At 36.3% G+C, this 16,507-nt stretch overlaps 1 protein-coding gene across 2 annotated transcripts in view; it reads right to left on the bottom strand.

Moving 5' to 3' along the window:
* Positions 1-16,507, bottom strand: part of arrb1 (arrestin, beta 1) — a 38,239-nt gene that overhangs the window by 14,690 nt on the left and 7,042 nt on the right. For both annotated transcript variants that reach the window (XM_053507839.1, XM_053507838.1), the window contains exons 2-7: positions 2,155-2,185; positions 1,749-1,809; positions 1,558-1,602; positions 1,214-1,410; positions 222-281; positions 39-106 (exon numbers count right to left, since the gene is read on the bottom strand). In XM_053507839.1, the coding sequence (XP_053363814.1) occupies positions 39-106; positions 222-281; positions 1,214-1,410; positions 1,558-1,602; positions 1,749-1,809; positions 2,155-2,185 (462 nt within the window). The remainder of the gene's footprint in view (positions 1-38; positions 107-221; positions 282-1,213; positions 1,411-1,557; positions 1,603-1,748; positions 1,810-2,154; positions 2,186-16,507) is intronic.

A 16,507-nucleotide genomic window follows, 5' to 3' on the forward strand; every position in this document is an offset into this window, starting at 1 on the left:
GTTTTCATAATGATGTGCATTGAACAAAAGTGCTCTACCTTTTGTGAATTTTCTCTTCAAAGTTTTCAGCACAGAAAGCCTTCACCTCGAAGTCAACCCCGCATGCCTTTTTAAAAGTGAAAAAAAAAAAAAAAACAGAGGATTTTTTTTTTTATGTTTTATTGTTTCAGACAGAACAACTTCTTGAAATCTCCATTGTTTGTGTTTATGGCACACCTTACCTTCCCAGTATCTTCTGGTCCAGGTTGCAATGTAACAGAACAGGGTAAATTTGGAGGTATCTATGAGACAAGATTTGAGTTTAATTAAATTATTGTACTAACAAATAAATTAATATATGAGAACTTTTTAAAGGTTGAACTATTGCTTAAATGTTAACCTTGAATATAACTATAGAATGGAATGATGCTACACAAGAACTGGAATTTGTCTTAACCAGAGTTTGTGTGTCAGTTACCCATGATCTGAATTAAAAGTAAGCATTTCTTTTGTGGCCTTGGCTCTTGGCACTTTCACTTTCTTTCGGTGGCCTTGGCGCTATTCAACCCCTGTTTTGTGCATGTATGCTTAAAATAATTTAGCACCCGGAAAAATTATTTGTGTAAATACACTTCCTGGCCAAAAAAAGTTGCCAGTTCAAAAGACTTAAATTATCGGGCTGCACCAAACAAAACTTACTATGAGAACTTACTCACAGTGTGGTCATAAGAAAGCCACTTGTTAGTGAGGCTAATCAGAAAAAAAGCTTTACTGTGAAGCAATGAAAAAAGGTTAATTTGCTCTGATAAGTTCAGATTGACCCTATTACAGAGCAATAGACTGTCAAGTGCAAGAAGGGAAGCACATAAAGCGATGTACCCATCATGCATATTGCCCTCTGTACAAGCCTTCAGAGGTAGTGTTGGGCATATTCAGGGAAAAGATCATAAAGATAAAAAAAAATCATTTTTACAGATGAACTGGCTCCCACATTGTGTGGTATAATCAAAGCAAAAAGTGACTGAATAAAATCTAAGACTGAGTACCTTTTTTTGGCCAGGCAACATACTTAAGACTACTCTTAATATGGATAAGTCAACAACTCTGAATACAGCCTTCATTTAGCCTTAAATGTGAGATTGAGTTGTCTTATGCAACATTAAACTTTCATTTTGTACATGGTTAATATTAGGAATAGTATCTATAAATAATGGCACAGCAGCACAGAATTAACCTCAAAAATAAATGGATGGGCATGCTCTCCAAGCTTTTTAATCAGCCGCTCCTGTAGTCGTGTCAGGCTTTTCTTCTCTTCAGGTACAGGAGGGAATGCCTGTATATTGGCCACAAAGAGGTCCTTTCGAAATGTCAACCCAAGAACATCTAAGTCCTCTCTCCCATAACGGAAAGCACATGTCAGCGTTATAAACACTGTAAATGAATGACAAGGAGGGAGAAAGACTAAGTATTCTACCACACCTGCTCAAATATTAGCATTAAAAAATATTAATCAATAATGTAAGACCATGATAAAAATTATTATACTGGTCATAGGGTTTCATAAAGATTTTTTCTTACCTTTTCTCTCCTTCAAGTACTCCGGATCAATTAAAACCACACCATCTGCAAAATGAAAGGACATGCCTTATAGGTTAACAGGCAGGCTGTAGGTTGAGGTGCAAATGCTGAGCCAGGGACTAGATGGAATTTTTTGTTTTTTCAACATTTACAATGATTTAAAGTAATAATAAATAAAATAAAAGTCATACCAACAGGCTCTACAATGTCCACATGATCAACAAAGTCCCTCTTGCCAAGATATACAGTTAGCTTAAAAAGATAAAATTGAAGTGGGACTGGTGTTACAACACAATACATATTACATTTAAAATTATATTAAACATAATACTAACTTTATATGGAGAATTGCAACATTATGTTATTAATAAGTGTGTAGCATTTACTTAAAGAAAAGATATGTTGCAAAATTTGTCATTTTTACTTTAGGTAAAAATTTTATAAATGACAAATTTTGTGAATATGTTTGCAAATATGTTGCATAATGTTCCATTTTAACCAAAGCATCATTAGCTAATTAATTAATAACTTTGATTCATATGTTTACATGATAGCACTTCAATTATAGTAATGGGAATTACAGGCTTACAAACTTACCTTTCCATTTGGGCTTGCCTTCTTGAATACCCTGTGTGAAGAGAGAAAAAGCAGTTTGGAAATTCTTATCTAAATACAACACTCAAAGGGCATATCAATCACTATACCCTTAAAAGCAAATTAGCCTAAACACACAGACAGCTCATGTGAATATGAAGATGAAGTAAGGTTTTGGGGTGTCCCCTCAGTCACAGGGGGTCTTTTTTGTTCTGCTAGTGAACCACTTTCTCTAAGCATTGATGAGTGTTTCAACAGACTTGGTCACTCTACCTTATCTATTTGGTCATGGCAGACATGTGCATGGGTGAATGGTCCCAAAGCTAATGAGGATTCGGTAGTGAAATAATAATTCTGTTTTAAATTAAACCTGGGATATATTTTCATGTTAAATATGCACATGTATTTCTTACACTGAAAAGCATTAAAGGAAAATTGTGAAATTTTTAAAAGTTTCATTAATTAGTTTAATAATAATAATAATAATAATAATAATAATAATAATAATAATAGTAATCATCATCATCATGAGGAACAAACCTTTAACTTAATAACTGCCAGTACTTGGTGAAAATAAGAAGAGCATTTAGTGCAAACCAAGTCAGAGACTATAACACACTATGATTGTAATACAAAACATTAATATTATTGGAATATTATAATATATAATATTATAATATTGTAAAAACATTAACATTGTTATAATATGTTTTGGATATATGTAATGGATGTGGCCTAAACTAGGCAGGTTTTTGATGCTGTTGTCATTTGTTTTTTGTTTTTTTTGTGGTTGCAAACTCTATTCCTGGAATTCCTTGTAAAATGACTGAAAAGTATTTGAAAAAAATCCAAATGTAAAACATCTTGCCACGAATGTGACTATATGAGTGACACACATGCACCGAGAATGAGCATGGGAGACGATTACCCACAATCCGCCAGCTTGCAAGAGAGAAGAACTACTGGCTTAGTTGTGGTCATTTGACGCTCAGCAGATAAAGCGCATGTGTACTGTACTACTCGTATGTCAAGACCCCACTAGTTTATCAAGTTAAAATTTATTTTCAATTTTAGCTTGTCTTACAAAACACTTACAGACCAAATTACTCGCAAATAAAGGTTACATTGTATTTAATAGGATCTTAGAAGGTGAAAGGATGCCTGATGAGTGGACACGAAGTGGTTTAGTTTAGGTTAGTCATGTTTAAGAACAAGGGAGATGTGCAGAGATGCAGCAACTACAGAGGCATAAAGACACTCCAAGTTATAAGAAAGAGTAGGGGAAGCTAGGTTGAGAAGAGAGATGACAATCAGTGAGCAGCAGTACAGCTTAATGGCAAGAAAGAGTACCACAAATGTCATGTTTGCTTTAAGAGTGCTAAAGGTGAAGTATAGAGAAGGTCAGCAAGAGGTGCAACATATGGGCAACAGACTAATCACTGTAAAACAATGCGGCAAGTAAAACTGCATTTTTTTTTTTTTACAAATCTGCCATTGTACCTGGATTGATGGAGAGAGAGAGATGTTAAATAAAAAGGGCAGTAAAAAAAATAAAAAATTCCAATAAAAAAATGGATAAGTTCCCTTGGAGAGACAAATCAGTATATACACTACTCACAATAAGTTAGGAATATTGTGAAAGACTTAGTGGATGTCATACATACAGTGTTGGAGTATTACACCTCATTTTGTGTTTTCCATGTGATGGTCTCATTGTGTATCGGTGTGCCTTATTTTGGGGCCAATCCCAAAAGACAACCTTTTTCAATGTGGCATCAATTTAAACATTCTGTGGGTGTAAAAAGCTGGTATTGTCAGTAAGTCATTTCAAGTTCATCATTCAAACAGCCTATGCCCACTTATTCATCCATTTGTGCATCTACCAGCTTCATGTCAGTCAGTGGTGGATGGAGAAGATAAAGCAAACCCAGCATCTTCCCACACACACAGCATGTGTATCTTATCTCTTTGCAAATCAATCGTGCAAATTTCAAATGATGTAACTTGTTTGTGCGTCTTTCAAGTGTTGCAAATTTATGTATGCATAAAAACGGCGATTAGTATTAGCAGCCAAAAAAAGGAAAGTGGGAGGTGAAACAAGGTTGCACTTTAAACAAACTTTACCACGTTGCATAAAGTACAGTATTCCACATAGCTTATTTACAGTAAGTGTATAACATGGTGTTGCACAAAATCCAAATTGCATGATGTCCTATTTTACAGAAAATATTACAGATGCATACCTGTTATTTATTACTGATGGGCTGACTACAGTGGCAGTAAAAGAGTGTAAGCATCCTTTTTCATGGCTTCAACATTCTCCAAGCATTTCATTTACTCACAGCAGCCTCTATTCTGTTAAGCCAGTAGCTCCGCTACACTAGTCAAGAACCAAAGTGATAAGCTGTTGACTTTTGCTTAAAAACTGGCAAACTACCTGTAGTTGTTTGCTTAAAATGTGGGAGCTTAAAGCTTCTAAAAGAACTGCTGCATAGTGTTTTTCCAATTCAATGATTTATTGTAGACAAACCTATGAAAAAAAAATATGTGCCAAAATAAATAAAAGTCTAAAAGTGGCATTTAGATGTTCATAAGTACTTCGCAAACTACCACATTAAACATTCATTCACGTCAGCACAAAGCTTTATCCATAATCTCCCAGCTATGATTTTACCCCACAGAACCTGAACAGGTGACTGAATGCCTAGAGTCAACATTACATTATACTCCAGGAAATGTAGCTCATCTTAAAGAAAAATTAAGAAATAAAACAAGCTCCCTGGAAGCTTAAAGATCACACACACACAATAAAACAGGTCACACAAAAGCACAACATAAATGGCATTAAACAACTTTTTCCAATCATATTTAATATGAACTGTAGCAAAATTAACTGGGGTAACATCAACACAGACCAGTGGCGGCTGCTAGCTTTTGAAACAGGGGAAGCTCATATTAGGACTTCATCATAAAATTCATTATGTTATTTGTATGTAAATTCTGGCTAGTTTCCCCTTCCACAAGTTACTTTAATTATACAGTATGAACAAACTACCTTTACAATGCTGAAACAGTGAGCAAAGTCAAGAAGGCTATAATATGTTTTTTTAAAATTATTTAAAGAATGATTTGTACAAACAAAAATGGTTTATATCACCAGCAAACAATACAGTGCAGCAGTTCATCGTAGCACTTCACCTGCAAATCCGCATGGGCAGTGGCGGACTGGCCATCTGGAATACCGGGAGTTTTCCCGGTGGGCCGCTGGCCAGTGTGGGCTGGCCCAGTCAGTACGCAAATACAGTGGTGTGAAAAACTATTTGCCCCCTTCCTGATTTCTTATTCTTTTGCATGTTTGTCACACAAAATGGTTCTGATCATCAAACACATTTAACTATTAGTCAAAGATAACAAGTAAACACAAAATGCAGTTTTTAAATGATGGTTTTTATTATTTAGGGAGAAAAAAAATCCAAATCTACATGGCCCTGTGTGAAAAAGTAACTGCCCCCTAAACCTAATAACTGGTTGGGCCACCCTTAGCAGCAATAACTGCAATCAAGCGTTTGCGATAACTTGCAACGAGTCTTTTACAGCGCTCTGGAGGAATTTTGGTCCACTCATCTTTGCAGAATTGTTGTAATTCAGCTTTATTTAAGGGTTTTCTAGAATGACCGCATTTTTAAGGTCAGGACTTTGACTAGGCCACTCCAAAGTCTTTATTTTGTTTTTCTTCAGCCATTCAGAGGTGGATTTGCTGGTGTGTTTTGGGTCATTGTCCTGCTGCAGCACCCAAGATCGCTTCAGCTTGAGTTGACGAACAGATGGCCGGACATTCTCCTTCATGATTTTTTGGTAGACATAGGTTTTTGGTAGAATTCATGGTTCCATCTATCACAGCAAGCCTTCCAGGTCCTGAAGCAGCAAAACAACCCCAGACCATCACACTAACACCACCATATTTTACTGTTGGTATGATGTTCTTTTTCTGAAATGCTGTGTTACTTTTACACCAGATGTAACGGGACACGCACCTTCCAAAAAGCTCAACTTTTTTTTTTTTGTCCTGGGGACTTTTGTGGCCTCTCGGATGAGTTGTCTCTGCGCTCTTGGGGTAATTTTGGTCGGCCGGCCACTCCTGGGAAGGTTCACCACTGTTCCATGTTTTTGCCATTTGTGGATAATGGCTCTCACTGTGGTTTGCTGGAGCCCCAAAGCTTTATAACCTCTACCAGACTGATAGATCTCAATTACTTTTGTTCTCATTTGTTCCTGAATTTCTTTGGATCTTGGCATGATGTCTAGCTTTTGAGGTGCTTTTGGTCCACTTCTCTGTGTCAGGTAGCTCCTATTTAAGTGATTTCTTGATTGAAACAGGTGTGGCAGTAATCAGGCCAGGGGGTGACTACAGAAATTGAACTCAGGTGTGATAAACCACAGTTATTTTTTAACAAGGGGGGCAATCACTTTTTCACACAGGGCCATGTAGGTTTGAATTTTTTTCTCCCTGAATAATAAAAAAATATCATTTAAAAACTGCATTTTGTGTTCAATTATGTTATCTTTTACTAATAGTTAAATGTGTTTGATGATCAGAAACATTTTGTGTGACAAACATGCAAAAGAATAAGAAATCAGGAAGGGGGCAAATAGTTTTTCACACCACTGTATATAAAAAATCATGGAAACCATAATATTGCATTTTTTTCCTACTCATATGAGTGCGTCGATTACACGGGCGCCGCCGACAAAGAGCGTGTTGTTGCGGGAGAGAGAGGTTGATTTACGACAGCTGTTTACGGGAGTGTAGTCCAGTGCGGGAGATACATTGTGGGAAATGCAGTCTGGTGTGTGTGAAGTTGAACGCAAATGCAATCTGTAAGCTGGGATATAAAGCCTGAGTTTTGTTTTCTTTTTAGTACTTTTTAGTTGGATTTAAGTGCGGGAACCACCCGAAAGTTTGTACTATAACCTGACAATGGGACTGAACTTGAATCTCTGTAGCGCTGATGTATACTTAAGACATGCTGTCAATCAAAAAAGGGGTTCCGCCCTTTAAACAGCTCCTCCAATCATCATGCAGTAGTCCAGCGTCCTGGCTCGTAATACAGATAATCGCAGCGTTTATCCAATGACCGTCTAGGTTCAAAGCACTGAAAAAAAAACGTTCAAAGCAGCCGCATTGAAGTCAATGGATGCTGGGCTTCAACGGGGAAATGCACTGTGACGCGAAAATCAAGTCAGCCGACCTGCTATATCTAACTGATTCTGAACGAACTCGTCTTTGAGATGAACGTTTTCTAACGCATTTTTAGTCAATAAAATGTTAATACAATACTACATAATTTGACCATTAATTTTGTGACATCATAGGGGAAACTGAGCTTCCCAGGCAGTCTTAAAGAAATCGCCACTGACACAGGCAAACCAACATGCATTAGTGACAAGGTCATAGATTAATTTATTATTTTTTCAGGAAATAATTAATTTAAATTTAAAGCCAGAATTTTTTATAAATAATGATGTAAGTAATAATGTACATAAAAGAAGATAACCAACATGCCCTGAAGAAACTGTCCATCATTTTACAATTTTGCTGCATTCATTATTTAAAAATATCCAGCAAAGAATTTCTCCATCCACCAATACTAAATCCCGACTTGGATTATGGGTCAGTGCCACGAATCACTGCCATTAAAGTTGATGCTGCCATCCAAAAAAATAAGCTGAACACCAACAGGCCCGAGTGACATCCTGGCCAACCTCCTTGCAACACTGTGCAATTGAAAATGGCAATATGGTTCCTTGATACTGAATGACCAGCATCACAATTCCAATCTGGAAGGGCAAAAGTGACATCAGTGACTGCATCAAACATCAACCCATATGTCTCCTATGCCACACAATGAAAATCCTTGGATGTGCAATCAATTAGCTTCAACCCCAATCAATGTGGTTTCTAATTACCCACTTTGTGATGGAAAAAATAAGGAAGAAGAGAAAGGCAGTCCACGTGGCTTCTCTTGACTTGAAAAAAAAACTTCCTCATATGATGTGTTCCGTAAGTCCACTGCATGCTTTAATCTTACTGTGAATCCAACCCCTGTAAGCCAGCACGCTAATTGTTGTGTGAAGGCCAATTGGCCCTTCTTTATCTGAGTTGATGTGCATCAAAGACCAACTCTCTCACTTCTTTTTTTTTTTTACACAGTGACAAGTCTGATTAATAGTATATTAGCCTTAACATTAAAACTGACAGGTTTAGCCAATATCATTGACTAAGTTAATACAATAGCACCTATCAGGGGATGTTTGCAACCTTAAGTAACAAGCAAACATTCAGTTCTGGAAGTTAATGTGTTAAAAGCAGGAAAAATAGGTAAACATACGGATACACAATTAATGGTCTAAGGAATGATGTCCACTGAACCAGTAACAGGGTCATGGCTGCCCAAGGGTCTTTTTTTTGTGCATGGAGAGTGAGCCTAAACTGACCCAAGTCTTGATACAAAAATTTTTTTTGCTAGCTTGCTAGTAGTGGATGGATAAAGGAGAGAGATCTGTGGATTTGGGTGTGGATGAAATCTCTGAATATCAACAATTTGCAACCATGCTCTAGTGGACTTTGGTATGCTTGGGATCATTGTCCTGTTGAAAGGTCCAACGTCTCCCAAGCCCGCACGGCGACTTTTCTCCACTTTGCGCTTCAGGTAGCGCCCAGCAGTCGAAGTCAGCATCTTCTTTCTGCCACGACCAGGTAGCGTTTGAACAGTGCCCTTTGCCTTGGGTTTGCAAATGATGCTTGCTATGGTGTCTCTTGGAATGTTTAACATCTTTGCAATCTTCTTATAGCCATTGCCCTTCCTGTGAAAAGAAATCACCTCTTCTCTTGTCTTCCTGGACCATTCTCTTGACTTCACCATGTTTGTAAACACCCCAGTAAATGTCTAGAAGGAGCTGAGTATCACAATTATTTTTAATCTGCCTAATTGCTGCTCGTTGACATCCACAGGTGTTTTCAATACCTGATCGAAAACACTTGAATGAACCTCTGTTCTTAAGAGTGGTAGTCTTTAAGGGGTTGAATAATTGTGTCAATGAAGAAATCACAAAAAAAACATTCAACGCTGTATTACAAAAACAATTGATGTCATTTTAGTTGCATTCGGTTCTTTAAAAAGTCCTTGTAAGATTTCATTCTGAACACAATTACAAATGTACACTGAATTCCCTAAAACCCTTTACAGCATTGGGGGTTGAATAATTTTGAACACAACTGTATCTGTATATTTAATCCAATAGGTGTTTAGTTAGCTTTGTTATAGCTTGATTAACTTGTATGTACAGTAAAAATAAAAGATACTGAAAAACAGTGAGTTGGGAAACTGCCAGGTTAGATTTATGAGCTATTGGCCGATGCTGCCTTCAACTTGAGAAAACATTTTCTTTCCCTCACTCATCTTTATTGATTAGACAGACAGACAGATGTATTATTACCACTTTCAAAGGCAAAACGTTGTCTTTCAAATTAAATAAAATTATTTTTGAATTAGAGGACCATGTTCATTATGCAGAAATAGAAAATGCTGCATACCAGTTAAATATTGAGACATTATAAAGAGATTACATGTTGTGCTAATGCAAAGTTGACATGACTCAAAAAGTAAATTTGAAAATGAAATCTTAAGTGAAACCACAGACCTGAGAGGGCTTTTAAGCACTCTCAGTCTTAATAGCCAAGAAGCATGCAGTAAGTGACTTTAAAGTGTATATAAATTTTTAAATAAGTGCATGTGCCTATAATGTATAGGCAACCTCTGTTGGTTTCTGTGGCTGAATCAGCTCAGTGTTTGCTTGGCTCATCATAAATATTTAGTATATAGTCTACTAAATGTATTGTTTGGTGTGTTCATTATATAAATTATTATTTTTTTAAATTATTGTAATAGTAAACAGTAACAAGTATTACATAGTTCAATGTAGATGAATAAAATAGTATTATTTGCAATGGTCTTCAAAGATTCTCTGCATTTAAGTGGCTTACTTTTATGGTTCCCATGCATCCCTACCTTACTCTGGATTAACCTGGATGACCCTGAAAAGTTTCAAGCAGTTCCTAGAAAAAAAATTAATTATTAAATGTTGCTTGCATGTTTTTTGCATGTTCTTTTCCATGGTGGTGCCTTTAATCGTGTCAAAACATGTTTTAAAGGTTTTTCAAGCAGAACATGTATTTAAACCATCCCATTTGTTGCTCAAGCTGTTTCCATTTGGCAGGTTCAGCACTGCACAAATGGCAACAATGCAGACATACAGTGCATCCGGTAAGTATTCACAGCGCATCACTTTTTCCACATTTTGTTGTCACAGTCTTATTCTAAAATGGATTAAATTAATTGTTCCTCAGAATTCTACATAAAACACCCCATAATGACAACATGAAAAAAGAGAGAATTGAGAAAAAATTAAGAAAGCATGTGCACATTACAGCCTTTGCAGTGAACACGCACATTCCTAATGAGCGAGGTCTTACGCAACATGTTGAGGAGCTTTATCACTTAATGTATGCTTTATATATTTGATGTTAATTACGAGTGACATTGAGAGTTACCGATTGTATTTTTGGTTTAAAAGGGTGAGAGAAAAGCGTTGCAGGAGAAAAAGCGTTGCAGGAGACGCAAAGCATCCAAACCTTTTCGACGTGTTCTGAAAATTTATTGCCTTGGTAAGTTAAAGTGCCTTTTTAATAATTACAACTCAAATTGTAATTGTGTGTAAGAAGAGAGAAGGATTTAGATACGGGAAATGTAACAGTGTATTGTATTGATAAAATGGCAGCTAACTATGTAATTATATGAAGGGAAGTGGTCAAATGATTACAGACATTGTGTATGTACAGAGTGTATACGTTTTATTTGAGAAATGCATGTACATATCTAAGTGTTGGTTAAAGTGCATGATGTACAATGAATATATTTGATATTTTCGTGACCTTGTCTGTTCAAGATCAGGTTTTTTTCCTTGTTTGAAAATTTCCATTTGAGGTTGATTGGCGTCTTCCATGTGACGGGACGTTCTGTTGCCTGCGTTCTGGATCTGTCCCGGCCTTCCAGCGGTTCTGAGGAGGGTTCTGGCAAGCCTCCCTTAAGTCCTTCTTGGATAATTCTTTTTTTCACCTGAAAGAAAAACAAGTAATTCTGATTTCTGCGAATGGTAGGAAATCGAATAACTCTAATTGTTCTCAAATTCTTCTTTTGGAGGGAGAATTTTTTTTTCTTCATCGACGGCTCAGAGACATTAAAATTTCACATCCATATTTGAGCTGAAGACTGTTCTCATGAGAGATTAAGATCATTCAATTAAGAAGTGATTTTTTGTTGTTGTTAAAACTAATTTGTATTTAAATGGTAGTTGTTTCAAAGAAAAGTAAGGGTGAACAAAGGATGATAAGAATGTTTATTGGTATGATTTGGTTTAAATGTTGAAAAGACAGTATACTAACTCACCTTGTTGAGAAACCAGTCTGAAGAAGAGTTTGTGAAACCTGCAAAACCAAAAATGTTACAGCAAAATTGAGAATTGGCATATTTGAATGTGAATTTGTTTTATTTTGTTGCTTTGTTCCCTTATATCAAAAAAACCTTAACTCACCTGAGTTGTTACAAATACATCTTGTGTGGTCAGACAAACGACTCTTGGGTCATTTCACGGTTGTTGTTGCATTCTTATCTGCAGCGAATCTATTCTTCTGAGACACTGGTCCACAAATCGGCATTATATTTATATTATAATAATACAGTACACTAAATTATTAGCTGAGACCAAACGCTACACTATGGATAAAAATTTGATGTTATTTCAATTTGATATAAATGTGAAGGCAGGCAAGTGAATACTTTTGCTAATATAATGTATTTCCTCACAGAATTTAAACTCATTTTACTAATTTTCATTTGATTTTTAAAGCTGCTTTATGACAATCACTATTGTTAAAAACATTATATAAACAAAACTGCATTGTATTGAATTGAACGTCTTTTTTGATGCCCAGCCATCTGGTTTTAAGAAATAATGGACTTCATACTAAATATTGATTATTGTACAGCTATTTAGTTGCATAAAAACAACAAATTATTATTGTCTTGCTTGTCATTATTTAAAAAAAGTGAGGAAGTCATTTAGTAATGCATACAATAGTGAGGACTTCATGAACTTTTTCAATAACAAAATCATAAATATTCAGGCTTTAAAACAAGACAATTTAAGTGATACAGAAGATAAACTAATCACATAACATCAGAACACAATACTTTACTCCCCTTGAAGAGAATTAACTAATTTTACTCATCTCTTCTCAAGATTGTCAGCCTGTGAATTAGATCTTGTACCGACACATTTTCTCAAGCAGATAATACCAGCAATAACAGAACCCCTGTTGAAAATAATTAATTCTTCACTTAGCGAGTGGATATGGTCCAAAATCCTTTCAAATCTCAAATCAAGTGCAACAGTGAAAGACCTCAGTGTAATTATAGATTCCAGACTTTCATTTGAAGCACATGTAGATAATATTACCAGGATAGCATTATTTTACCTCAGAAATATTAACGTTATATACGTATATATAAAGCATTAAATCGTCTCGTGCCGCAACCCCTGAGTGAACTGCTAGTGTCTTACGATCCGCGACGCCTACTTCGACCAAAGGACGCAGGCTGCTTGTCAGTACCACGTATTATGAAAAAAAAACAGCAGGGGGGCAGAGCTTTTTAATACAAAGCCCCAAAGTTATGGCATAGTCTTCCAATTAATGTTTGGGACTCAGACACAGTCTCAGAGTTTAAGTCCAGGCTAAAAACCTATTTATTAAGCCAAGCATTTAAATGAATTTTAAAGGAGCAGATCTGGGTGACTCATGGACGGGGAGTATTATGGTGAACTAGTATGCTTAGATGCCGTCTTCCCCACTCTCACTGATCACTTAGGTTTGTTGACGGTAAAGTAATTACTCGCTTTACATCCAAGGGAGCCCTCATGTCTTTGTTTCCTTGTGGCTCTCCCTTTTAGTTATGCTGTCATAGTTAGTTCTGCAGGAGTTCCTGCTTGCACTCTGTACTAAATATACACTATCGTTCAAAAGTTTAAGAACACTTTCTAAGTCCATGATGGTTCTTGATTTTTATTTCTTTCTACATTGTAAAGGAATGCTGAAGGTGTCCATAAAATGCATTAATCTTCTTTGAACAGTTGATATTGAGATGTTTCTGCTACTTATGCTCTGTAAAGACTTCATAACGCCTCTAATCTGAGGTGCCGTTAATTGGTCATTTTTCAGGCTGATACCTCTAAATGAACTTCTCGTCTGCGGCAGAGGTAGGTTTTGGTCTCGCCCTTCTGGGATGGTCTTTATGAGAGCCAGTTTTATTATGGTGCTTGACGGATTTTGCAAATGCACTTGACAATACTGTTCTTGCAAGAACTATTACAGAAAGGCTGACCTCTGTGTCTTAAAATAACAACTAACTGTTGGTTTCCTTGTTGTTACATAATTACCTAATCCCATATGTGTTATTTTATAGTTATGAAATCCCCAGTATTGTTGTTGTAGAATGTAGAAAATTAATCACTAAACAAAAACAAAAGAAATTTGCAAGTGTTCTAAAACTTTTGAACGGTAGTGTACATTCACTTTTTACATTTCCACAAAGACCGTCCTGGCCTCGGCTGCAGCTGACAACTGTTCTCTGAGGACTTGACTGCAGTCGCTCAATAGTTCAGGACTGGAATTTTCCTGACAGTCTACCTAAACCTCCAATAACAAACTGGAATCCATATTAATTTAAACACATCTGCTGTTATACTGAACGTCCAGTCTCACACAGTATGACTGCAGATCAATCCGCTATCCGTTTTCACCCAGATGAGGATGGGTTCCCTGTTGAGTTGGGTTCTTGTCAAGGTTTCTTCCTACTGCCATCTCAGGGAGTTTTTCCTTGCCACTGTCGCTGTCGTCCTCGGCTTGCTCATCAAGGACGATCTTATCATTTTGATTCATACACATTCACATTTCATATAAACTTATATAATTCTTTTGATTGTGTAAAGCTGCTTTGTGACAATGTCAACTGTTGAATTAAAACATTAAATGTCACTTTTGTTTTAATACTTTTGGCTACCACCATATATGCACTTCTTAGTGAGTCAAAAGAATTAAACAGATGCACCATCCACTTAAGGACAATATCAGAGACTCTGCTGCAAAAAACAAACAGGCGACTTGCATTTGGCCCTGAAACCTAGTCAGCAAAACATTACAAGTCATAGAATACGGATGTAAAAAATAATTAAAATTAAGTAAGCTATATACAGCGGGGAAAATAAGTATTTGACACATCAGCATTTTTATAAGTAAGGGGATTTCTAAGTGGGCTATTGACACAAAATTTCCACCAGATGTAGCCATCAAGCCAAATGTTGAATTCATACAAAGAAATCAGAACATTTAAGTATACATGTTGAGTCATAATAAATAAAGTGAAATTACACAGGGAATAAATAATGAACACACAAAATAGATAATAAGGCGCAAAATGGCATAAAAAGCCAGGAGATCACCTGAAATCTGTCAGTATTGAGAGAGAAACCCTGCCCCCCTATCAGGGTTACCTATTATCCGGATAAGGAAAGAGCATCAGTTCACCATAAACCAGCCACGATTAGGTGCTCCACATAAGGTCCCTTTCTGAGGAGTCCAAAGAATAACCAGGAGAGTTCTCAAAGAGCCAAGAAGCACTTGGGCAGAACTTCAGGAAGACCTTGCATCAGCAGGTATGTTGTTTCAAAGAAAACTATAAGCAATGCAGTATTGTAGTAGTGCCATGGCATCCATGCACACTCACCACGCAAGACTCCATTTAAGGATAAAAAGCATGTTGAGGCTCGGTTGAAGTTTGCAAAACAACATTTGGAGAAGCCTGTGGATTATTGGGAGACTATAGTATGATCAGATAAAAGCAAAATTGAACTTTGGTAGTCATTCTACACACCATGTTTGGAAAAGAAATAGAAGTGCCCACCACCCCAAGAACACCATATCAACAGTTAAGTTTGGGGGTGAAAGCATTGTGGTTTGGTGCTGCTTTTCAATAATATGAGGTGGCAGACCTCATTATTGAAAGCAGGATGAATGGAGAAATTTACGGGGACATTCTGGATAAAATCTGGTGCCATCTATCAGAAAGCTGAAAATGAAAAGAGGGTGGACATTTCAGCAAGACAATGATCCCAAACACAAGGCCAAGGGAACAATGAAGTGGTTTTAAAGAAAGAAAATCAAGTTGCTTGAATGGCCCAGTCAATCACCTGACCCAAATCCCATGGAAAATCATGGAAAGAACTGAAGATCAAAGTTCATAAAACAGGCCCAAGGAACTTTCAAGATTTAAAGACCGTTTGTGTGGAAGAATGGGCCACTCATCACTCCTGAGGAATGCAGACGACTGGTCTCTCAATACAAGAGGTGTCTAGAAGCTGTAATCACCAACAAAGGCTTTTCTACAAACTATTAAATAAAGTGTGTTCAATACTTATTCCCTGTGTCATACTTAACTTGTATAATTAAATGTTCTGATTTCTTTGTATGAATTTAATATTTGGTTTGATGACTACATCCCGTGGAAATTTTGTGTCAATTTTGTGATGTAATGCTTTGCAGTAATTCCTCTAATTAGTGTTTGATTTCACTTTCCTCTAATCATCATTGGCCAAATTTTCACTCTTCATTGTAATAAACAGTATTTTTTCTGTGTTTTGAAATAATTGACCTTACCTTTATGCTTTATACTGTAAGCATATGGTTAAAAGGGACTATAACACTGGATTTGTATACAGTTGTAAACAGGACTTAATCTGTGTGTCACCTAGTCCTTCTGAAAGATGGATTTGCACTTTTCAAAAATTGTAAAAACTTATTTCACAATGTGCAGTGAAATGATGTTGGCTTCAGCAAAATGTAATAACCTATTACATAGTTAATTGTATGTTGTTGCCATAAAAAAATATATTATTGGTCTTGTAATGGCGAATTAAATATTAAGCATCATATTAGATTTTTTCCATAGAAGATGTTTGTCATAAGCAACCACTTTTTTTTTCTATTTTGGGAGCCATCATTTAATTAGTACAGATGAACTTTCACACTGAATATTACATCATATAACAACAGCAATAGTTGCCTGTAATTCTCAGATATCTGTCTCCCAATACATCTTGACTTTCTCAAGCTCATACTGTAAATGCAAATAGTAAGACAATTCCAAAAGTTTAGAAACACAGTGAGTAAAAATGTTGCATTTAT

This window comes from Clarias gariepinus, chromosome 11 (assembly GCF_024256425.1).
Source record: "Clarias gariepinus isolate MV-2021 ecotype Netherlands chromosome 11, CGAR_prim_01v2, whole genome shotgun sequence".
In the NCBI taxonomy this organism is placed as follows: domain Eukaryota; kingdom Metazoa; phylum Chordata; class Actinopteri; order Siluriformes; family Clariidae; genus Clarias; species Clarias gariepinus.